General features: G+C 42.2%; 1 protein-coding gene across 1 annotated transcript in view; it reads left to right on the top strand.

Moving 5' to 3' along the window:
- The first annotated feature begins 7,628 nt into the window (after positions 1 to 7,628).
- LOC146003486 (uncharacterized) overlaps positions 7,629 to 26,361 on the top strand; it is a 51,580-nt gene continuing 32,847 nt past the window's right edge. The window contains exons 1-2 of the mRNA XM_083141776.1: positions 7,629 to 7,758; positions 10,744 to 11,679. Of these exons, the coding sequence (XP_082997902.1) occupies positions 7,629 to 7,758; positions 10,744 to 11,679 (1,066 nt within the window). The remainder of the gene's footprint in view (positions 7,759 to 10,743; positions 11,680 to 26,361) is intronic.

Genomic DNA, 26,361 nt, shown 5'->3' with positions numbered 1-26,361 from the left:
AGATACCTATTTAATACTTTGAAAATGTGTCACATTTGTTTATTACGTTACATGCAAGTATGGCAAGTGTCTACTACAAAAGTGGAATTTCATAACAGAAATATTAACCCACTCCTTTTATTTCGCAACCGGCGTCATCTTGAAACTGAAATTAAGAATATTAGTTAACAGTGTCATGGAAGACCAATGTACAAAAATTGAATTATTGTGTTAAAAACAATTCTTTAATACCTTAGCACAATCTATTTTGTAAATTAAAATTTTGTTGTAGGTCCACTTTAGGCACAGATGGGCTTATCTGAACTCGATACAGTTTAAGGTAGGATCCGAACCACTATGTGTCTTCACTTGGTATCGTACGCGGAACCCCTTTATTACAAGCCAAGGACAATACAACTATGCCATCAGGGAGGCGCACACAATCTTCCTTATTTCGTTCTTTTGAAACGTACATATATACATTATAATAAGTTGTTTAACTTTCTTACATATCTATGGATTTTATTTTGCAATGAAACAACAGACATATCTTAGCCAGTATTTGAACCAACAGCATCAGGTTTCACAGTATATAAGCTTCTGTTTCATGTATATGGTTTCCTCTCCGCAATACAGAAACTAGCAGGTTCCCATATCTCCCAAAATTGATTCATTCGTTTCGAACACAATCCCCGATGCCAATGTGGGAGAGCCGTTTCCTTATAATCAAGGGGTCCCGGGTTCTATACCCGGTGGGGGCATATAGTGGTTCGGATCCCACTCTAAACTGTAGGCCCAGTCCCCATTAGCCTAACTGGTCGTAAGGTGGACTTAAGACACCAAATCAACCAACCAACCCAATCCCGTTATTGTACATATATACAATCCAGAACATTAGTCGCGAATTACATAAGCAGGAATAGAAACAAAACCTAAAACCTACAACGTATAGATTGGAATAAGTCAACGATACAGCAAGCGTTGTGAAATGAAGAAGAATACGAAAGTTGAAAGACCTCGATACACACCCACTTTTCCTCTCCTGAATGGGAAGATATCCCTCTTGCAGGGCTATACGTAGGAGTGTGCTGAGGGAACTTCAAGACCACGACGAGAAAGTGTTATACATGCAATGACGGGACCAAAACATACGTCTAGTTTGATATGAAAGCTGTGTTCCTCCTTATTTCGTACGTCGTTGATAACAGGAACACGTGACCTCGTCTGCTCTGCCTGCCACCCTTTAGTTCAGTGACCTTCGCCCGTAGTTAGCAAGAATGAATGACTCACCAGATACCTGTTGCCTGTGAGCCTAAACAAGAATAGATATTTCATTAGTAGCTGTAAGTATTGTTTCATCTGCACTTATATCAGTTAACGAACGATGAGTTTCCTAATGGTCATTTTAGTGATAAACCTGTAAATTAGTTCTCGAGAGCGAGCATTCTACATATTTGCACGGGCGGATTTTTCTACAGCCTGCACATATGTTTTTTCCTGAAACAAGAAGAAATTCGAAGAGACAAAAAGAGTCGTATAAGAGTAGTTAAGAGAAAGCAAGAAGAAAGTGAAAACGTAAATGTAAGTGTTGAAATAAATTATGGTAGAGATCGAGTGAATGACATTTATCACAGGGCCTCCTCGAAGGCGTAGTGATAACGTCGTCGCCTTGTAATCACGGGACACCGGGTTCGATACACTTTGGAGGTATGTAGTGGTTCGTATCTCACTTTATACTGAAGGTCCAGCCCAGATTAGCTTATCTGTGCACAAAACAAAAACTAAAAAAGGAAATTGTCACAGTGTAAGAAAATTTCATATTCAACCACATAACTAACTAACTCCCTAGCCTTCTTAAACCCGAAGGTTCATGGCTGCAGAAACACAGGCCTTCCATCTTTCCATATTCAACCACATACGAAACAAGAAAGAAAAATTTATTCCAGGTTGGAGTTTGCATCTGTAGAATCTAACCAACACAATTATGAATCGCAACATATTTTCTCAAATCCATTTTAATTTTATATAAATAAAATAACAAAAGTAGAGGAAAGAGAAAGCCAAGCGAAACACGGATGCCTTCTCCAGAATTTCAAATCTCGTTTCATAATTTTTCTGGGTTGGAGTCCCGGGCAGGCATGGCTTTTTTTTGTACTTGCCCTTTTATCTGCATTTATTTCGCCAACCCCGTGGCAGAGTGGTTAGCACATCACGCTACGACGCCAGGGGTCCCGGGTTCGAATCCCGGCCTGGACATGGATGTTTCTGAGTGTCTACTCATCAATTTCATCACATCATCAGTCATCCACATCTTTGCAAATTAGCCAAAAGTGGCACAAAAAGCAAAGTAAAATAAAGCAAATCAATCAGTCAATCAATCTGCTTTATTTCATCATAAATCGTCGTTATGGTTTACCTTCAGAGGAAAAATAATGATAATAATAATAATAGTTAAATATAGAAATCGAAAACGTATGTGAAGATATATATATATATATATATATATATATATATATATATATATATATATATATATATATATATTTCGTATATTCTGGTTTTGTAGGAGATTACGTGAGTGATGAGATAAGTACTCTTCGATCATGCTTACTTTTATAATTTTTGTTACGTAACATCACTTTTCATTCCCGTTCGCCATTACATGAAATTGATGACGAAATACTCAAACACCCGTGACAAGGACGGTACTCAAACCCGGGAACTTTGGTGACGAGATCGCATGACGACCACTAAATGATCTTGCCCACCAAGCCTGCTTAAGGATGTTTGTGTCAGGTAATTCGTAATTACTGTCAATATCCCACATTCATGATCATTTGTTCCATCATTTATCCTATTTCCATGATTAACCTAAATTCAAAGAATTAGTTACAAGACAAAAAATCACGATTGAATGTCTCTGATGTCACTTCCTGCCGAATTATATGACGTGATGTGATGATATGAATATATTAATAATATAATATGTCTGGTCATTCCATTGGTTGATCCTAATTGAGCGCACAAAATATGGTACAATGTCCACTCCCAACTGACCTCCATGGCAAATGGTGAGTGTCCTTTAACAAATTTCATCATATCATCACTCATATTTCATCTTCATCGTCGCTATTTGGCAAAAGTGAAAGAATAGCGACACTAAACAACAAACATCCAATCAAATCGAACATCTCCACCGATTTAATTCTATACCGTACCAAATTCCCACTTTATTACTGCATCTTACATCCTTTTACATCATTTTTATTGTTTTCCGATTCGAAAACAATTTGAATGTTGTTTGGTGAGGTTAGTTGTGTATTGCTTCGTTGTTTGGATGTTTTAATTAACGTCGCATTAATTAGCATTAGACCAATGGTGACAGGGGGAAGCGAGAGAACAAAGGAAGGAGAAACACCGCGGCTATCTTTCAATGTAGCATCCGTAAATGCGACTGTAGTTACTGCAGAATATTATACATACAATTTATTTCGCTTTTTCCTCTTATTTCTGTTTCAGTTATTTTACTTCGCTTTTCTTCTACCAGCCGCGTTAATCGTGTCGGTGAGGAAGAATTATAAACGATGGGACAAAACAAACTATGCCTCTCCCACGGTTCGAGCCTGTGACCACAGAGTATTGTCTTACCTTAAAATTTACGGCCAAATATGGTTTGTCACGTAGCAATTTTCGCTCGTCTCTTTCTCAAGGCGTTCCATTGCCTCTCGGATGGCGTAGAGGTAACGACTTCGCCATGTAATCGAAGCCTTCCGAATTCAATACCAGATAGAGGAACATATGCTTGCACTTTAATCTGTAGGTCCAGTGCATAATCTGGACTTAAACAATCCAATTTTCAATTAGCGTATGGAATGTGGTCTGTGTTTAGAACTCGATGTAAACCATAATTTCAGTGAACCTTCTTGACAATAACTCTAACCTCAGTCAATAGAATATCTCTTTACTAGTAGCTCTTGTCAAGAACTGAGTTCCTGAAATTTTCATCTGGAGGCCTCGTAACGCCCAGCTGTTGTTTGTTGGGGCTGGGACATGAGTCATGTGGCTCATGAAATCAATACTCAAACTTTTCCGAGAACCCAGATCCACCAGGCAAACTTAAGCAAATATTTTGTTATTTGGGTTGCATAAACAACAGGCTTTAAGACGTTACGAAATTCTAAGTCCCGTGGACTTGAGCTTGCCGCGTCATAAGCCTTAAGGCATGTGGTTGAACGGTGAGTAAAGCCTGCATTGACTGGGAACGGTTGGTCCACCCTCCATACAGGCCTGACTTGGCATCCGATCCACTGCTTTCCAGTTGATGCGGTGTTTGCTTGGACAGAGCTACATCAGCAACGATGACATGGACTCATTATTCACTCCCTCGCCACTCAGTTATAAGCGAGTCTCTTTCTATTGACACTGCATTCGGCTTCCTGAATAGAAAGGTCCTCAGAATAAAATTTGAATTTATATTTGTTATTTAGAGTAACTTTTCTTCCACTTTAGGTTAATTACGACGATGGGGCAAGAGAACGAAAACAAGTTCTCTGCGCAAGTAGTAGACTCGACAGCGCTCGACCAATGAACGCGTCAGGGGGTAGTGAATGCGGCTGCAGCTCCCAGCCGTTTACAGCAGCGCGCACTGCTTTGCTCCTACCACTACCTTTATCTACCGTCATGTACGCCCTTGCTACTCAGTTTCCAGAGACAGTGTATAAAACTAATTCAGAGCCATCTATCCGAGGATGTTGGAACCATTGTTGTATAAAGGCGAATTGTTACCGACATTCGATGTTGTCTCGGATTTTGCATTGCTCTTAAAACCAATTTCTAAGGCTAGACATTTAAACTGTTGGGCTTCGTTTGTGATATAGCCGAAATAAATTGCCGTAGTTTAAATGTAGACGAGTTTCATCTGATGGACAGGAATCACTTGTGTGTATAAGAATGTCCTTAAACCCTCCTCAGTTGAAGGTTCCCCATGGCTCAGTCGGCAACACAGCGAGATTCGACATGCAAGAGGACCAGACTACTAGGAAGACAGCGATTTACATCGGGCGCAGCAGTGAAGATTATCTACCGCCGAGGGACATCGAAGGCAGCGACGAAGACAGGATACCGACTGGAGCCCCGGGGGAATCCTTTTCATACAAAATGCATTGTTAAACATCATCCCAGCCTGTTTATTAATAGTATTTCTTTGAACAGGGATGAACATTGAAGTCGGATGTTAAATATTATTGTGTGAGAATTGATCAGAAGATTGATATTCTGAAGTAAGATTATATGAAATTACATACATGGTGGCATTTTTCAATTAAAAAAATGTCTAGTAATATCTGAGAAGAGCTGCAGACAACACTATGTCCATTACGTCACTAAAATCAGAGAGGGTGTCTCTTTTCAAAAGTCAATGAAAGTATTGTGGAATTCAGTTTTCAATAAATCGAGAAAACAGGATTTATGCTTTGGTAAAAATACTGACATGCCAAGGAAGACAGACTACACACGCATATAGATGCGTGTCTGTGAGCGAGTGATCTCTACCAACTTTGGTGGGCCATATATTTCCTTAGCAAATGATTTGAGACAGGTGTTAAAATTGTCTTTCTCCGGGGTGTGCAAGTTCGTATTTATGGGGCGTAAGTGTAAATGTGGGGTTAAAATGACCACACATTAGGGATTATTGAGAAAATTTGGGTTATGTTCAGGGGGTGTCTTTTGAGGAGCGAGTGAATCTGCTATTAACTGTTAGAATGTGTCGCTGACTGCATGGATGGAGTTTGTTAAGTCCATTTTATGCACAGATAGGCTAACTGGGGCTGGACCTAAAGTTTAAAGTTGGATCTGAAGCACTATGTGCCTCAACCGGGTACCGAATCCGTGACCGCTTGATTACAAGATGACGTTCCAACTACACATCGAGAGGGCACATTAACTGCTTGGTTTGTAGTACATCAACACTGATTTGGAACACCATAACTTTCTGTGGGTCGGCTACTGCCAATCGGTCTATCTCGAGCTTCCAATAACTCCCGAATAACTTACCGCAACTGCCAGGAGAGATCTTGAGGGCAAGTTTGTCAATGTATCGTTTGCTGTAGCCCTGTCAGTGTTTCAAGGGGCAGAAACAGCGATATTCCTCCAATGTATTATAACCACGCTCTGTCTCACGAACAACCGAACCTTGACACTGGCGACCTCGCGCTTATGAATAAGAATAACGGATACTATGAAACCCTTTATGGGTTCTCTGTAACTATCAGAGCTATTAGGATAAACTTCGGTAGCGTCGAGTTGTAGTTTTAAGTCCACTTTATGCACAGATAGGCTAATCAGGACTTAATCTACAGTTAAAAGTGGAGTACGAACCACTATGTGCCTCAACCGGCTATGAAACCCGGGACTCCTTGATTACAAGACGACGACGTTACCACTACGCCATCGGGGAGGCCCGGTATACTGTTTGGCCTGTCTAGTAGGAAGAGGCAATATGAAGTCATTTGGCAGAACATTAATCTTCTCAATGTGAATTTTAACACGGTTTTTAACCATCAGGTATATTCTAGGGTAGCTAGGTTATTTGCGAAGGAAGAAGCCAAGAGCCTAAAACATTGAAGAAAAAAAATAATCCAAGGCTCGACAGCCCTTGAAAGAGCCTAGGCCTATCTCTCAACTGCGCTCTCCCTCCCACAATCCTACCTACAGGTGTGGAGTTCTTCAACCGGTAACGGGGTGACGTGTGGTTAGAACGTCTAACCCCCAATCGTTGTAGGAGATTTCAGAGACCGGTTTACGCTACTCACCCGTAGCTCCCCAATTTCCTCACGATGGTGGGTTGCCTCCAGCCCTATACACAGGCAAAAATTAGTACCGATTCAACCCGGGATCGAACCCAGCCGTCCCGCAGCCGCCGTCCAAAGCAAGGTGCCTTAGACCGCAAAGCCACGGAGGAGAACAAGAATATGACGGCGATTCTGGAGTTAGCCACTTCTCTCCTTATGAGTTTGCCACCTGACTGCCGTTGACATGGCAACGAGGCTTCCTTGAAGATGCCGAGAGCTAGTAAAATGGACGCGTCTAGCCACACCCTGGCTCCCCCCCCCCTCCCCCGGTAATGCGCAAACTGAGTGGCAACACATCCATACATGACAAACCATTTATTGCAAAACCTGCAGACTTCAAAATTCTCTCAATGTAATCCCCAGCCATATTCATGAAACTCTGCCACACTGGAAGACGCTGGACAGTTCTGTGTTTATTAATATCCATGAAGGAGCGTCTATTGTTTGCAGCATGACATCTCGGGTGGGGAAACGCTGTTCCCTCAGTGGTATGAAAAGCTAAAAAAGTGTTTACGTGTTAGATTTTTTATTTAAAAAAGTACTCCAGTGCCACCAATCAGAGAACATTGGATTCATTGTTGTTCGAAGTCCTTTTGTTCGTGGCTTTTGCTGTTGTCTCGATTTGCACTGTTTTCAAAACCAATTTCTCGGGCTAGAAATATTAACTTTTGAGCTTCAGTTGTGATATTTGCGAAATAAAATACCATTCCACGGAGGAGTGCAACTTCTACCGTCATTCTCCGGTAGCTCCTTTGTCAACGAGCCTCGTCTGGTGGACAGGGATCACTTAGAGATATAAGAATGCGCTTAATTCTTCCTCTGTTGAGGGTTCCCCATGGCTCAGTCGAGATTCAACGTGCAAGAGGATTGGTTGGACGTAGGGATGAAGATTATATACCGTCGAAGGACATCGGACACCACAAGGAGCAAAGTAAGTATATAATATAGTTCGACAGGAGACAGACTGGAGCCACGGGGAAACCCTTTTAATGTATTTTTCCTTCAAGCAACGCATTTTTATTTTCAAAGAAGTTCTTGAAAATATAATAAACGCTTTGGAAAACACATCATCTCATCGTGCTTTTATTCTGTGATAAGTTTTGGAAATTAACAGGACATTGATATTCTGAAGTAATATTATGGGTCTTATTTCCAAAGTCAAGGAAAACATTGTGAAATTCATAGTTTTCAAAAATGGAGAAAATAAGTTTTATGCTTTGCAGTTTCCTTAATGATCAGTAAACAAAACTGTTTAGATTATATATCTAAGATAAAGTTACCCCGTGCAGTAAAGGCATATGGGGGGAGGGCCCTACATATTCAAAATCTCGGCTGGCCTCCCCGATGGCGTACTGATAGCGTCGTCGCCTTGTAATCAAGGGGTTCCGGGTTCGATACCCGGTGGATGCACATTGTAGTTCGGTTCCCACTTTAAACTGTAGGTCCAGTCCCGATTAGCCTTACTGTGTATAAAATGGACTTGAAACAAAAACTCAATGAATCAATCATCATCTCGGCCACTCGTGGAAGTGGTCTGATCAGCACCAGTGTAATCACAGGGTACACACACACACACAGTTGTAGGTCAGTGTGGCCGTAGCTGTGAATGAGGTGAATTTTGTCAGCATTGGCGTTGTAGGGGAAATGACCTCTTTTAGGAACTCGAATGCAAGTAAAGAGGGCAAAATATAGAAATGGATGCTTTAAGAAAGAAAGGAGACATATGCCATTCCTAAACCCTTACAGCCCCCCCATCTTTTCAAAAGAGTTAAAGACTAGGGATTAATTCACTGATGAACCTGCACACAGATAACGTTTGCAATTGCAGACGTGTCGATTTAATTGTGCAAATGAAAAGGAGAAAATTTGCTTTCTCTCTATTTATTTCTACTCTTCTTCTCTCCTTTTCTATCTCTTTTAATCTCTCTCTCTCTCTCTCTCTCTCTCTCTCTCTTATACCCTCTGTCCTCTTCTTTTCTCTTTCTCATTGCATTACACTTTTCTTTATCCCTCTCTTTCGCTCGATTCGTCTCCTCTTTCTTTCTCTGCCTTTCTCATTTATCTATTTGTCTCTCTCTCCCTCCCTCTCTCTCTCCCTCTCTCTCTCTCTCTCTTCCTCTCACTTAGATACAATATCTATCTCTCCCTCTCTCGCTGCCTTTGTTGATATTCTGTGTTTCTCTCTCTCCCACAATGGTACTCTCCCTCTCTCTCTCTCTCATTCTCTTCCTTTGTCATCTTTCAGTTTGTTTCTCTCCTTTTCTCTGGTATTCTCTCTCTCCCTCCATCTTTGCCTACCTCTCTTCTACCTCTCTATATCTTCCTCTCCCCCCCTCTCTCTCTTTCTCTCAATCTATCTCAAATTCTCTCTCCCACACTCTGTTAACGCGAAGACTCGCTTGAACAGTCGAAGGCGAATTGGTCTAGCATTTTAGAAGTCATAGCATCAGAGTGATTCTTCAAAAGCAGAGATGTTTTGAGAAAGTTAGTGCTGAGTTAAGCCAAACGTTCTTTCTGGCACTTAGCCTTAGAGCAAATTATCACATGATAAACGTCAGAAACCATCCTCTTAATTACGGCTTCAGCTGACACATGGATAGAAATGCACTCAAGTTGTTATAGTTTTCAACCTTGCAAATTTGCCATTGCAACACATTTCACCTCTTCCTCACGGTTCAAATCAATTTGCGAGAAGCGAATCTTTCCTGTGCTGTGAGCATTTTATTAGTTGGTAAAAGCGAAATACTTTTAGAATAGCCGTAGGTTGCTGAAGGACATGCAAGCCGGAAATGCCAATGACACCTTCAATACAAGAATATCCTTCCAGTGATCCAAATCCCGATGATCTAGTCCGAGCGACTTATTATACGATATAGTATTAATATTGCTGTCATTTCAGTGAAACTATTCTTTCTCGCTTTCCTCCAGTAGAAAATTCCCATTTAAGAGTCGGCCCACGTTTATACTTTTTATGTAAAAAAGACCCAGGGCGGGCCTCAGCTACTGGGCGGGTCGCAGGTGGCAGATAGCGAATGGCCATCAGATATGATGGTTAGCTGCGAATAACCAAATACGCAGTCCCGGACCGAGGCGGCAGTGCTATCAGGGTCTGGAGGGAGTAATCTGTGGCAGGATCACTCCCATAAAAACCCAGAAATGCCCAAAGACAGCACTGTGACATGGCGAAGAAGTGCCGCCATTAAATAAGCACAGCCCCTGCTGCCTTGCAGGGAGCGGAGGGATCCCCAAAGGCTAAGGGAAGGATACCCTGACAGAAAACCAAGGGGTAGGAAGGGCTCCGAAGGCAAAGCAACACCAACCTACCTAGGGGAGTAAACCCTAAATAAATCCTGGTCCTCCAGGTTGGGGGTTGGGCGTAGGGTTAACTCCCCTACCCCGTCAAAAGAACTTGTTACGGATACCACAAGATTGCCTCGGAGGAGATCGGATAATTTGTTGACGACCCGGCGAAAGAAAAGGTTAATGAGAAGGAAAACCGACATAATGCTCGCAATCTGGAATGTAAGAACATTGAAGAGACCAGGAAAGCTGAGAGAAATAAGAGAAGAAATATAAAAATATGGAGTGAAAGTGTTAGCATTACAAGAAACACGCTGGAAAGGACAAGGAATGATAACGTCTGGAAAACATATACTGATGTATAGTGGAGGGGAAACTGGTAATAATGGTACAGGTTTCCTAATCCAAAAGTCTATTAAACCAAGTATTATTAACTTTACAGCAATTAATGATAGGATGTGCTCAGTCAGAGTTAGAGCAAAATTCTTCAATATCACAATGTTTTGTGTGTATGCCCCCACAGAAGAAGCAGAGGAGGAGGAGAAAGATGCTTTTTACTCAAAATTAGAAGAAGAAATAAATCATGTACAAAGACACGATGTAAAAATCATATTAGGGGACTTAAACGCCAAAATAGGAAGAGAAGAGATGTACAGAAGCATAATTGGCAAAGAAAGCCTGCATGAAGTAAGCAATGATAACGGAATGAGATTGATAGACTTTGCAAGCAGTAAGGAAATGGTAATTAAAAGTACTTGGCTTCCACGAAAAGACATAAAAAAGGAGACCTGGGTGTCTCCAGACGGTCGCACAAAAAACCAAATAGATCATGTTATAATAGACAGGAGACATGCCACAGATATTATGGAGATCAGTAGTTGTAGAGGTGCTGATGGTGACACAGACCACCATCTAGTGAGAATCAAGTATAGACAGAAAATTGATGTGAAAAGATCAAAAAAGGAAAGTAAGAACATGAAACATAATGTAGAGGAACTCAGGAATGCCAGAGTAAGAGAGGAATACCAAGATAAACTTATGGAGGCACTAGAAACCAAAAAGGATATATGGGAGAAAGGAGAACTAGAATGTAAGTGGGAAATACTAAAAACAGTAATAGGTAAGGCAGCAGAGGATACATTGGGAAAGAAACAAAACAAGAAGAGAGAACAGAGGTTTGATGAAGAATGCTCAATATTAATACAGGAGAGAAACGATGCCAGAAAAAGGATGCTTCAACGGAGAACAAGACAAGTAGTGGAAGAATATAGAGAAAAGAGGAGAGAAGCAGATAAGACATGTAGAGCTAAGAAAAGACAGTTTGAGAGAAATAAAATAGAAGAGTTAGATGAAATGAAAGATAGAAATGAGATACGAAAGTTCTATGAGAGAACAAGAGATCTGAAGGAAGGATACCAACCCAGAGCGGTTTTCTACAAGGATAAAGAAGGAAACCTCATTGGAGACAAAAGAAAGATGATGGAAAGATGGCAGGAGTATTTCTGTGAACTACTTAACGGAACCAATGAGGAGGATAAAGAAGAGGAGAAAAGTGACGAAGAGGAAGAAATAAGTGAGGAAGAGGAGGAAGAGATAATACCAACTTTAAAGGAAGTAAAAGATGCAATAAAGTCTCTAAAGAATAATAAAGCGCCAGGAGAAGATGGCATAGAATCGGAGCTGTTGAAATATGGTGGAGAAGGAGTGAAGAAGGCCATATATGAAGTGATAGAAGACGTTTGGATAAAAGAAGAAATGCCCAGAGACTGGACAGTAGGAATTATATGCCCGATACATAAGAAAGGGGATAAAGCTAAGTGTGAAAACTACCGCGGAATAACACTACTGGATGGAACTTATAAAGTATTTGGTAATATTCTAGCAACACGATTGGAAGATTGGATGGAAAGAATCATGGGAGATTACCAAGCAGGATTTAGAAATAATCGCTCCACGATTGACCAGATATTTTTACTGCGTCAAGTGTTGGAGAAGTTCTATGAGTATAAAAAAGAACTTCACCAACTATATGTCGATTTTAAACAAGCATACGACAGCTTGGAAAGAAATAAGATCTACAGTATAATGAAAGAATTTGGGATCCCAAGGAAATTGATAAGACTGACAAAAATGACAATGAAGACAACGGAATGTAAAGTCAGAGTAGAACAGGAAATGACAAACATGTTTAAAGTAGAGAAAGGACTGAGACAGGGAGATTTACTTTCTACAATACTATTTTATTTAGCATTGGAAAAAGTAATCCGACAACTACCAATCAACCCTGGAGGAAAAATATTAAATAGACTAACACAAATACTAGCATATGCAGATGATGTAGCTTTAATAGCAAGGAATAAGCAAGCTATGGAAGAGAGTTATCAAGTATTAGAAGAGAAAGCTCAAGAACTAGGACTGGAAGTGAACACAAATAAAACAAAATATATGAAGATGGAAGATCCAGAAAGAGGCAGAAGAGAACCTTACATAATAATAAATGGAAAAGAATATGAAAGGGTGGAAGCCTTTAAATATTTGGGCTCAATAATAACAGCAGATAACAAGACAGCTACAGAAATACAGGAAAGGATAAGAAGTGGAAATCGATGCTACTTTTCTTTGCAAAATGTGTTCAAATCTAAGAATGTTAGTAGGAATACAAAAATTAAAATATATACAACAATATTAAGACCCATAGTAATGTATGGTTCAGAAAGTTGGGTGATGTCGGTAAGAGAGGAAGATTGGTTGTTAAGGTGGGAAAGGACAATACTGAGAAGGACATTTGGAGCGGTAAGAGATAAAGAGGGATGGAGAATGAGAACAAATATGGAAGTACAGGAATTATTTAACCAGCCAGATATTGTAGTGAAGATCAAACAGGGTAGAATACAATGGGCTGGGCATGTTCAGAGGATGGAAGATGCACGGGTTGTCAAGAAAATATTCAATGGAAAACCGGAAGGGAGAAGGAGAAGAGGTAGGCCCAGGAAAAGATGGATAGAGGACGTGGAAGAGGACTTAAGAAGATTAGGAGTCAAAGGATGGAGAAGAAAAGTAGAGGATCGAGACGAATGGAGAGAGGTAGTCAGGAAGACCAAGGACCTACATGGACTGTAGCGCCGACCAGTAAGTAAGTAAGTAAGTAAGTAAGTAAAAAAGAGTTATAAGTTATATATTAATTGTGAAAGGGGGTGAAATGAAATCTTGTGGCATGTGTAGGAAATTAGAAAGCGCACATTATCTGAAATATATTTTCGGTTTTTAGATGAAACGATTACATGTCGCGTTATGTTTCTTAATATCTTATCCTAACCAAACTTTCAGAATGTTATGTATTTTAGGAAATAGTGCCACTGAACCAAACGGTGTATATTACGAAGTGGTTATTTTTCATTATCCCACAGCACAGAGGTCTTCTATCAGCTGTCCATCAAACGTGTGTCAGTGACACCTTAAGACCTCCGGATAACTTTGAAGAGGTCCTCACATTCTCAGCCAATAAGAAATTGTTATCAACCTCGCAGTGGAAATCCCAAGGGGGTTGGTGGGGATTATAACCCCCTCCAGTGTTTCTTTAACTTGGTGTATGTGCTTATTCAACATTTAAACCTATCACTGATGATGTCACAGAATAGTGACTGACCTTTATGTACATATCTTGTAAGAGCTGTTTCCATGGGAATAATGACAGTATTTTGTCTTTAGCTCGGGCTTTGGGAGTTAAAAAGAGTGGTGAAGCTGAATTGTAAGAAGCTGTTACTTCTTTGACTCCAATTGATTTATGCACATAAGTATTTATTTTCCTAAGAAGTAAAATATACTTCATTTCCTTAGTGAATACTTGACTTTGATTATATTTGAGCAACGAACGAACATAACCTGAGAGGCATCAAGTGAATGCTGCGAGTCTTCATGTCATTTTTTTGTTGTTTGATTTAAATAATGTTCTTTGGATGAAAGAACGTGTCATAGTTACAGCAGCAATTTTTATTAACAAATGTGTTGTAACCCGACCCTGTGGTCGAGTGGTGATAGTCTGCCTGCAACTTGTGCAGGAATCAGTTCGTAGCGAGCTCCGCTCTTCGCGTGAGAAGGCTTAGTGATCGAACTGTCCGAGTTAGCTAGGGCCATATACGGTTTGCCAGTGTTGTGTTAGTTCTTTTTTCCTTTGGAGTGCAAGCGAGGTTTTGACTACAATTACCGTGAGCCAGTGAAGATACGATGAAATAGTTCACGATGAATACACAAAGAGAAAACACCTTGAAATTTCTTTTCCTTGATGTCAAAACGAGACCTACGTCATTGTATTTTCATCGATGGTTTCATGATGTCTACCAAGTGCCTACGAACCAAGTGCTCAGTTTTGAAATATATTACTTTCGTAAGTGTTTGTACGTGAAATTTGCGACAAAAGTGGTAGGAGAACGGTTACTAAATGATTTTGGTGCTGAGGTAATCTATAGTGACGTAGATGGTTATCATAAAGTTGAAGTAGAATGGGCCCACCAGCACATGTAATTGTCAGAATCCATGTAGTCCCAATTGAATTAAGTGCAGAAGTGATAAGTCGTGTCATGAGGTCTTATGGGGAAGTGTTAAAAATTGAAGATGAGACATACTCTGCAGATCACATTTACCCTACTCGAACTGGACGAGTCTTGATCAAACTGATACTACGTAAACCCATACCCTCATATGTAATAATGAATGGAGACTCCTATTGGGTAGCATACCCTGGGCAGGTTCGTACGTGCCTCGCGTGTTCCGAAGAGGGTCACGTAGTGGCTCACTGTCCCAAGCGTCGATCCTCTGGGAACCATCCCCGCAGGGGGCCGGTTAATATACCCGTTGACAATGTACCGATGGTATATGAACCGACTGTGCTACCCGTACGGACTAAACCGAGAGATTCAGCTCCATCAGTTGCAGAAGTCCCTGCGTCACGAGATACCAATGGAGGGAACATGGATAGCCCCAGAATCACCGACGAGGAGACAGGTACCAACAGGAAGAATGTGAAGAATGCACTAACAGGAAGGGAAGAGATGGAGCAGCCAACATTGACCACTTCGGAGGAGATGCATCACATACCCCCGCCCCCACCCCCAAGTGCTTTGTTCGCGGAGGCAAAATTCCCAGTAGTTACCTCTCCTAGGAAATCAAGGTCAAGATCTGTATCAAGGTTAAGGTCAGTGGCGGAAGAGTCCATGGTGCTACGTAGAAAGAAGAAGAAAAATAATGAATGCGTAAGTTCCACAATAGTTCATAACGAATTTAGAGTAGAACCTGGTACCCCAAAACAAGATGTTTCAAAGGTTAGTTTAACAAGTAATTCAGCAAATGAAATTAAAGGGAAATCTTCGACGAGTAACAAGCTTACCCCAGATTTATTTAGTGGAAAGCATAGTTAATGCATTATAGGCAGAAGTTAGAGATTAGTAATGTTGAAGAATGTAAGTAAGTTTAGTTTTCTTTTGTGGACAGTTATAATCATGCAAAAATATCCCTCTCGCACATGAGTTTACTACTGGCTTCGATCGTTTCATCGATATTTGAATAGACGTTTATACCTAAAACTTTGATTTTCTTGTCTACAGGGATCTCCGTATTGTTTGTGAAAGGATTCTCCTTGCCAAAGGGCATCAGGAATGACTTTCGATTGTTTAGTTTTGCTCCTGATGTGAGCTCAAAAGTATGTATTTGGCTTTTAACACTGTACAGATCGCTTTCATCCTTGAGAAAAATCGTGACGTCGTCCATGAAACTGCCAACTTGTATTGTGGTGGAAGCCATAGAAATGCCCTGTAAATGATGCTGGATACTAAACAAAAAGGGGGCTATTGTGAGGACGTACAATGTGCTACTCAACGGACTACCTTGTAGTACACCTCGTCGCATTTTAAAACTTGTTGTCAAGAAACCATTTATTTTGAGTTTTAGCAGCATATGATTATATAATGTTTTTATCCAATTAATAAAAGTGTCTCCGAAGCCAAATGCTTCTAAGACTGTGTACAGATATTCGTGGATCACTCTGTCATATGCTTGGGAAAAGTCTAAAGATAGAATTGCCTCTGATGCATTCTTATTTTGTTTGGTAATAATTACGTCTCTTATCGTTTGCAGCAAGTGATGTATACTTTGAGACGTAATACATGCGAACTGTAAATTGCCAATAAGTTTAACCATATATTTTTTAGGCGCTGATTTATGCACCTACTTATAAGTTTGATGTCACTACTCAATATTGAAATTGGCCTAAATTCTGTGACGAACTTTGGATTTGCCTTTTTGGGAACTAACACTATAACTCCCGTGCTACTGGTCTTCCCTATTCTGATGGTAATCCATCATCGGCTGTAGTTTTGTTCCTCGGAGCTTTGAATACTGCATCATGAACCCCCTTTTTACTAAACGGTAGTGTGAGCTCAGTTCTTTCATTTTCTGTCAGTGATGCAGGTAGGTAGTTCAAAAAATTACATTGCATTTCTGTTGGATTAAAGGCTTGACCAAGAAGATTTTTATAGTATTGCAAAAACCTGTCGTGTATACTATGAGGGCTGGTGACAACTTCACCGGAATCTAAAGTTAATTTATGAATAACGTGACTCCTGGCGTGTTTATGTTCTTGAAGAATGTGACTTATTTTGGACATTCCATTAGAAGCTCCCATCGATATCCAAAGGATTCCCAAAAGGTTTTTGTTTTATAAGGACATCGCTTTACAGGTATGCTACCAGTTATTACGACATGAGACAATTACACCATCTGTTAAAAAGTTAATAGTGAAATAAATAGTTCCAAGCACACAGTACCACGAATAGTCAGGGATTTCAATACACATAATTGGCCACAAATATGGGAAAATGTCTCCGCCAAACACCTTTCAAAAGCTGGACAATCAATATGGTACAAAGTGGTTCATCGTGTTATAGTGACAAGAGATAGGACATACCAATATGGAATCAGTGACTCTCCTAACTGTATATCATGCAACGTGCCTGACTCTTTAGCCCACAGGATAACGAAGTGTCGAAACTCCTCCACGGCATGGAACAAATTGCGAACAATGCTCAGTCGTATATGCCGCACCTCATTAGCAAAGTTTACGGATACAGATATAGTTTTTCCTGATTTCAATTTTTTTCCACAAACAAAACAACGAGCAGAACAATGGTTGATAACAGAATACTTATTATATATATTTCACAATGACGGGAGCAGTTTTCAGAAACAATTCAGTATCTTCTTGCAAGAACAATACGAAAAATTTCCTCTCCAAGCAAGGAAGAAATGATATGCAAATTTCTTATTAGTGCTTTATACTTAATTTAGGTAATAAAAAAAGTGGTTAGCACATCGCGCTGCGACGCCAAGGGTCCCGGGTTCGAATCCCGGTCGGGCTTGGTTGTTTGTGAATGTCCATTCATCAATTTCATCATTTCATCATTCACCCGCATCTTCGCAAATTAGCCAAGAGGCACACAACGCGAAGTAAAATAAACTAAATCAACAACAACAACAAATGTATTGTAGCCAAATAAACAAGACAATACAAAATATTGATTTTCTTTATTTATTGTTTTATTGATTTGGTGTACTTTATTATTATTTTTCTTTTTACATTTCTGTCACTTTTGGTTAATCGCGAGGGTGAGGACGAGTGATGACGTCATTAAATTGATAAAGGGACACTCACAAGGAACACCCATGCTCAGGACGGGATTCGGACCCGAGACCCCTTGCGTCTTAGAGCGCTGTGCTAAGCACTTCACCAAGGAGGTCGGCAATGTTGATTTACTCTATTGATATCTTCTAAACTACAATAGCTGCGACGATAAAACTTGGTGGATCGAAGAACAAGCTAGATCATGTCATGTGGACAGATCTCAAAGCATGAAGAGTAGAGCAGGTGGCCGGGTTCAACGCCCGAAAATGGGGCTCGGTGGGGCTTGCCTTAATGGATTTCTCTCGTAAGGCATGAGCCCCATTTTCTCACAGTGTTGCCAACTCACCCCAAGAATATTTCACCATGATATTTTACAGACGAAACTAACCTACGAATGGGAGTTGACAACACTGGCAACATCAATTGCGGTTTAATATTGCCAACTCACCCTAAGAATATTTCACTATGATATTTTACAGGCGAAGCTAACCTACGAATGGGCAACACTGACTAGTGGAGGTGGCCAGGTTCTGCAATATTAATTGCGGTTCAATATTGCCAACTCACCTTAAGAATATTCCACTATATGATATTTTACAGGCGAAGCTAACCTACGAATGGGAGTTGGCAAAAGTGGCAACATCAATTGCGGCTCAATATTGCCAACTCACCTTAAGAATATTTCACCATATGATATTTTACAGACAAAACTAACCTACGAATGGGAGTTGGCAACACTGGCAACATCAATTGCGGTTTAATATTGCCAACTCACTCTAAGAATATTTTACCATGATATTTTACAGGCGAAGCTAACCTACGAATGGGCAACACTGACTAGTGGAGGTGGCCGGGTTCTGCAACATTAATTGCCAGTGTTGCCAACTCACCTTAAGAATATTCCACCATATGATATTTTACAGGCGAAGCTAACCTACGAATGGGAGTTGGCAATACTGATTAGTGGAGGTGCACGGGTTCAAGAACATCAATTGCCAGTGTTGCCAACTCACTCTAAGAATATTTTACCATGATATTTTACAGACGAAGCTAACCTACGAATGGGCAACACTGACTAATGGAGGTGGCCGGGTTCTGCAACATTAATTGCCAGTGTTGCCAACTCACCTTAAGAATATTCCACCATATTTTACAAGCGAAGCTAACCTACGAATGGGCAACACTGACTAGCGGAGGTGGCCGGGGTTGCGTCCGAATCAGCAGCAGATGTCACCTGCACCATTACATCCGGGGACTCAACCAATTTTTGTTGTCCGAATTTGCGGTAGACGTGGAGTCGGAGGGAAGAGCAGAGAAGCGCGACAGATGCACGCTTGAACTCGCCGTGATGCTGCGCTTGGCAGCCATATTCTAATTTTTATTTTGTACAGGCAACATTTACTGATTAGAGGATGTAAAACTCAGTTATATTTTAATATTTTATCGATAATGAATGCAGAAAAATTGAAAATGATAAAATAGCGTGTTATATTTTTAATATGAGTAGTTAGGTGGAAATCATTGACATGTTTGTTTGCGCCCCAGAGCGCGGTGGGTGAAGTTCGGGGCTGACACCTGGCGGGAAAAGTGACAGCCGTACTACAAGGGGACATGCAGATTCGGACGACTTGGACGTGACTTCGACGGCACGCGAGAGCAACGGGGAGAGAACGGGATGGAGTGCTTGCCAATCCGGACACGGCTTTTGTAAACCTCTCTCGGGAACGATGTGCCACACACACGTGCGCGCGCGCGTGCCTGTATTGTGACGTAAGCAAACAAACAAAATAATAATAATTGTTGTTTTTTAGGATGCCTGGCCCCTAACCCCGCCAGGGTGCGTGGTGCCCAACCAAAAAAGGTTCTAACGGCTGCGGCTCTAAATAACCGCACCTCTGTAGGGTTTCACGTGTTTTTTTTTCCCCCAAACTTCCATGAAACCCTACAGAGGACCTCCGTAATGCATGCAACGTGTACTAACGACTCTAGTGTTATTTTGATGTTGTAATATTTTTGGATATAGAGTTTTATTGTGAGATATAGATAAAAATAATTATGTTTATTATAATATTTTTTTGATGAAGATGGAGAATGTATGTGCGTGTGTTACAAATAAAGTTGCATGCTTTTTTCTAGTGTGTGTGTATGTGTTTTTGATGTTTCGACAGCATCTGAAACGATAAAAAAAAGAATTTTATTGTTAATTTTCTTGTGTAAAAAAACAACAACAAATTTTTTTGTGCAATTTACTAGATTGGTAGAAAAATATATTAGTGGGCAATAAAATCTGAAGAAGATTCGTGTCTAGCAAAAATAAGCTAAATAGAATTACACATGCATACAATATTTATTGTGTTTTTTCTATCTACAATCATATTTTTCTTATATATTTTTTTTATTTTTATAGGGTTGATTAAAACATATATTTGAGGAAGACAACACTCTACCACCAACAGATCACATATAAATAAACATACCCAAAAAAAATGCGCTCCATGAAAAATTGCCCTGTGTGCAAAACAGCCATATCAAGCAAACATTTTGCAAGACATTGTCGCACCTGCGTGCCAGGCAAGCATTTGGCTGCCACCGAACTGTGTTCCGGATGCAATAAACATATTACAATTGCGTATGTCAAGAAGCATAAGCTTACTTGTCTAAGCAAAAATACATCTGGGGCCCAGCCTTCGACCTCCACCAAGAGGAAGGCAGAAGCAGCCTCCATCAATGCACCACCCGCTAAACGCGTCAAGCCTCCAAAAGCAGACCGGTCTGCTTTCGGGGGAATATTAGGAGATTACGTTCAATTGTCGGATGGCTCATGCGACGTGCGTAGCTTTTTAGAGGAGAAGCGAGCAGAAATAGTTTCTATTTTTAGTAATGCACTGGCTACGCACTCCTCCACTAAATTCTACGCATCGCTTCGTTGTTGGTACAAAAGGCCGTCTGATGAAATTTACAGCTTCTGCCACAACACCAAGGCGAAGACGCTGCATCTGGCGGATGTCGACAACCTCGAGGACATCTACAACAAGTTTGTCGAGGAGCTGCTGGCAAAGCAAGAAGAACATGAAGCTAAGGGCTCGGGGGGTTCGCTGTGTGGTGAGCCTCACGAACTGGGCGTCAAACTTTCCAAGTTTGTGCCTCTCTCCGCCTCCAGCTACGTCCCCTTACCAGAAGCGATTGTGGAAAAGAAGGCCGTCCTGAACATTCAAAACAGTGACGCCAAGTGCTTTCTCTGGTCGGTGCTGGCAGCGTTGCACTCTGTCGACTGGAAAAACCATCCACACCGAGTTAACCACTACCTACCCTACGAGCCAGAGCTGGAAGATGCGATGGCAGGGATCAACTACCCGGTGGAGGTCTCGGATATTCGCAAGTTCGAGGCCCGTACACACAACCCTCGGTTGGCCATCAATGTTTATGGCCTCACCGACAAAAATGTGGTGTACCCCATCCGGGTGAGCGACGTAGACGATGATAGTGCGCAGGAAATTTATCTTCTGCTCATCAAGGACGAGACCCATCACCATTACACCCTCATTCGCTCGCTCTCTCGGCTTGTTTCGAGTCAGCTGAGCAAAGACAAAACCCACATAGAAGTTTGTCCCAGGTGCTTGTCTAAATTTCGTAATCGAGAACAGAAGGATTACCAGCGCATCAGAGGTCGCAACATCGCTGCCGAGAAGCTCGCTAACCACAAGCTCTACTGCAAAGCCAACGAACCGGGGGTGGCAGACTTGCCCAAACCTGGCACCGTGGAGCGTTTCCACATGCACGGTGCTATGGTGGAGCACCCTGCTATCATCATCGCGGATTTCGAGGCCTTCCTCAAACCCCTGTCCACTTGCGATCCCGATCCTGAAGTTTCTTCCACCACCCCTTACCAACTCCACGAGGCATCCAGTTTTGCATATGTTGTGGTGCGACGAGATAAACACATCGCCCCCGAGCCCTACGTGTACCGCGGTCCCGACGCTGCCAAACACTTCCTCGAGAGGATGGTTGGGGAAGCCAACGAGATAGGGAAGGTATTGTTGACCCCCAAGTCTATGCTCCCACTGTCCCCCGATGATCAACGTAGACACGACGAGGCCATCACTTGCCCTGTCTGCGTTGAGGAGTACACCGCCAACAACTATAAAGTCCGACACCACGATCACTTTAACGGTAGGTATGTTGGTCCTTGGTGCAACGACTGTAACCGCTTGGCCCGGGACCCGCGCTTCATCCCTGTGTTTTTTCACAATGGCTCGGGGTACGATTTTCACCACCTGATCAAACATCTTGGATACGACAATGCAAGAATCAATGTCCTGGCACAAAATGAGGAGCGTTATATTAGCGTCAGCAAGTGGGTGCCGATCCCCAACTCAAAAAGCAAGAGCATCGAGCTTCGCTTCCTCGACTCCCTGAGGTTTCTCCCGGCCAGCCTCGATGCTCTTGCAGGGAAGCTGAGCAACGAACAAATGCTTATTACCTCTGCGAATTTTCCAAACTTGGACGCCGGTCTCTTCAGGCGTAAGGGGGTCTACCCCTACGAATACATCACAGACCCTACCAAGTTTGCGGAGACGTCGCTACCTCCCCAGGCGAAGTTCTACAGTCAGCTACGAGGCTCGAACATCACCGACGAAGAATATCATCATGCCCAGTCCATGTGGCGCGAGCTAGGTTGTCGAACTCTCGGAGACTACCACGATGCCTACCTCAGACTTGATGTGACGCTCCTCGCCGACGTGTTCCAGACGTTCCGGGCGACCGCAATGAACATCTACCACCTGGACCCCGCCTACTTCTATAGTCTCCCCGGACTGGCGTGGTCAGCCATGTTTCTGGTGACGAAAATCAAGCTGGAGCTTCTTTCGGACGTAGACATGATGCTGTTTGTGGAACGCGCCGTGCGGGGTGGAATGGTCCAGGTGTCGCAGCGGCACGCGCGCGCCAACAATCACCACATGGCCACCGGTTACGACCCCTCACAACCGTCCAGCTACATCATGCACACGGACGTGAATAACTTGTATGGGCACTCCATGATGCAGCCACTCCCCTTTAGAGGGTTCGAGTGGGTTGACCCTTCCAACTTCGACGTTGAAGGTTTCGACGATTCGGAACATGGGTTCTTCGCCGAGGTGGACCTTGAGTTCTCCGAGAAGCTGCAGGATATGTTCTGCGATCTTCCCCCTGCACCCGAGTTCAAGTGTCCGCCCGGTTCCAACCAGAAGAAGCTCGTCATGGATTTCGAGCCCAAGAAGAATTACGTCCTACACTACCGGAATCTCCGGTGGTTGATGCAGCGAGGGGTCACAGTCCACGTAGTTCACCGCATCCTCAAGTTCGAGCATTCTTCATGGTTGCGTCCATATATCGAAGTCAACACTAAACACCGCACCGCAGCCACGTCCGAGCTTGATAAGGATTTCTTCAAGCTCATGAATAATGCGGTGTTTGGCAAGACCATGGAGAATGTACGGAATCGCGTGGACATAAAATTGGTGACGAGGAAAGAGCGATGTCGTCAGCTTGTCGCGAGTCCATTGTTCAAGTCTCGAACAATCTATAACGAGCAGCTGGCTCTGATTCACATGAGGCAAGGTGTGGTGAAACTCACCAAGCCCATCTACGTTGGAGCCACTGTTCTGGATCTGAGCAAGCTCCACATGTTCGAGACATACTACGACATATTACGTCCACACTACGGCCACAACATCTCGCTTCTCTATACGGACACGGACAGCTTGGTGTACCACGTTCGCACAGCCGACGCATACGGGGATATAGCCACAGTTCCATCTTTGGTTGAGCTCTTCGACACCTCGGGCTATCCCCAGCCGAACCAGTACGACATCCTGGCCCGCAACAAGAAGGTGCCTGGCAAACTCAAAGACGAGAAGGACGGAGACGTGATTCTTGAGTTTGCAGGTCTTCGCGCCAAGGCCTATACCATCAAAGCCGAGGGTAGCGTTTCCAAGAAGGCCAAGGGTGTCGGCAGACAGGTGGTTCGGGAGCATCTCGCATTCGAGGACTTCGTGGATTGCCTCAAGACCAGGTCGTCGGTTCTAAGAGCAGAACAGCGCATCCAGAGCGTCGACCATGTGTTGACCACCAACAAAGTGAGGAAGATTGCTCTGGATCCCAACGACGACAAGAGGCGCGTCCTCGAGTGTGGAATCCACACACTGCCGTGGGGGCACTATCGCTTAGCAGAAAGCAAAACCTGCAACATATGCCCATCTTCAACAGAAGATTCATAAAAACAAAACAAAAAAAACAAAAAAAAAAAAACAAAAAAAAAAACATTTTGTTAGTCATTACAAAAAAAAAACAACACTGACTGTTATTACAAAAAAACTTTGACCGTATTTTAAATAACCAGCATACCTATGAATCTCTTTGGTTTCCGAAAACAAACCAACATGGAGACTGTACACCGCGCGACGACAGATCATGAATTTCTACCTTCCATGTTAACTAAACTCAACGGTCTACTGATTGTTCACCTTAACAGCATTTGGACGAAATTGGATGACGATGTGGGCAAGATGTTTTACGTCTTCAACAACAATTTACATTTTTACAAAATTCCGATCGATGGAAAACTTCAAATCACCGTGAATCCGGAAAACGTAGGTGAAATCAAAATATCTACCGGCAAGAACATTTTTCGAATCAAGCACGACAAGATGCTATCTAACATTACGTACGATGTTTCTGCAGGAGATTGTTTATACGTGGAACTCCTAGGAGATTACGACAAACTCATTCCTCTCTTCGTAGAATTACGAATCGTCTATCCTATTATAAATAACCGTTAACCAAAATGCCTAACGATATTTTCGGCCACACCAAACGTGTAGACCACGCAGAAGAGATTCTCATGTTGGACGTCAGAATTAAAAAGTTGAGGAGCGATTTGATCGCTTTGCAGGAGACCTTAAACAAAAGTTTAGAGTCGGAGATTGCTACGCTCCAAACGCAATGTCTGGACCCCATTCTGAAAATCGATTCCGAACTGAAAACGCTCATAAAAAATTATGTCGACGTACCTTCTTACGACAACGTTCAAAATATACAGTTGAGCGTGGATAAGCTTCAAAATGATTTGGCCAAATTACAACAATTTCAATCGAAAAATGAAGATTTGGAAAAATTGAAACTCGAAATCGAAGAACGAACTTCCGCAATCGAAAAGAATTTCTCTGAACTTCAAACCGTCGTGAAGGATATTGATGTAGAACGCTTGCATGTTGTTGTTTCCAAATTACAAGAAGAATTCGCCAGCACGTTGGAAGAAATTAAATCCAAGTTACAGACTTTGGAAGATACCATGACGAACCTACCATCGTCAGACGAGCTGCAGGTCATCGGCAAAAGCGTCGCGAACATAAAAATTCAATTGGAGGCTTATCAAGATTTCGAACACATTCAAACCACCATCGCTACGCTTCAGGCGTCTCTGGAGTTGATCAACGAAGAAATTAAAAATATTCACGCTGAAGCAAGTGCGTTGACGAGCATACAAGACACGTTGAGCACGGTTCAGCAGAAGATCGAATATTTAGAAAATTTGAACGTCGAATCGAACCTTGCTCATTTTCATCACGTACTGGACAACATACAGGGTGACTTGGAATCGTTACGGACGAGCGTACCTTCGAGCGAAGATTTGGAAAAATTGAAAACGGCGGTGACGGCGCTATCCGATTCGAGCGACATCAAAAGTTCGTTGAGTGATCTCGAGAGTAGGGTTGCCAATCTCCCCACCTCCAAAGAATTGCACGCTTTGAAAAGAAGCATATCACGTATGCTGAAACGACTGGAAACGGAAACGGCGAACGTGGAACAGATTCGAGACGAACTTGCTTCGCTGGTGTCGACGCTGCCCACTTCGCAGAGCGTCGCCGACCTTCACACGCAGTTTACCGAGATGCGAAGCATCGTGAACGATCTTACCGAGAAAAGTTCGAAATTGAATCAAGTCGAGAACCTTCAGAGTATCGTCGTCAACATCAGAGATCAAGTTGGAGTGTTGGAATCCACGCAGGAATCGACGCTGACCTCTTTCGGTGCCAAATTACAAGAACTCAACGAAAACTTCAAGCAGTTGAACGTGGAAGTGAAAATCAAGCCGTCATTTTCTACAGTAACGGATACCATCGTCGAATATTTGTTGCCCGTACAAAATACACTGGGACAGCTTCACAGCAACCTCGTTAGCGTCGATACTAAATTCGCTAAACTGCATTCTCTGCAAGCCATCGAAATCAACAGCGTACCCAATCAACAGAGAATCTCCACGTTCGTCGAAGGTAACAAACTGTACATGTTACATCCTTATCATCCGTACTACAAGTTTCTCCTCGATGGTACAATTCAGATAAACGAATTTTCGTACTGGTCTCACGGCAGAAAAGCTAGCGTTCCCACCATGACCTTGATATCGAATCGTGGTGTTCAGAAAGCAGGAAACATTCCTCTGGCACGTTGGAACGAAACGCGCAACGTATATGAAATACACGAAGACGAAGATCTCACCGTTTTCGACGTGAGTGCCGGCGA

This window comes from Lepisma saccharinum, chromosome 20, assembly GCF_977018435.1.
Source record: "Lepisma saccharinum chromosome 20, izLepSacc3.1, whole genome shotgun sequence".
NCBI classification, from domain to species: Eukaryota; Metazoa; Arthropoda; class Insecta; order Zygentoma; family Lepismatidae; genus Lepisma; species Lepisma saccharinum.
The sequence above is the reverse complement of the archived record's forward strand: the minus strand, read 5'-3'. Positions and strand labels throughout refer to the sequence as shown.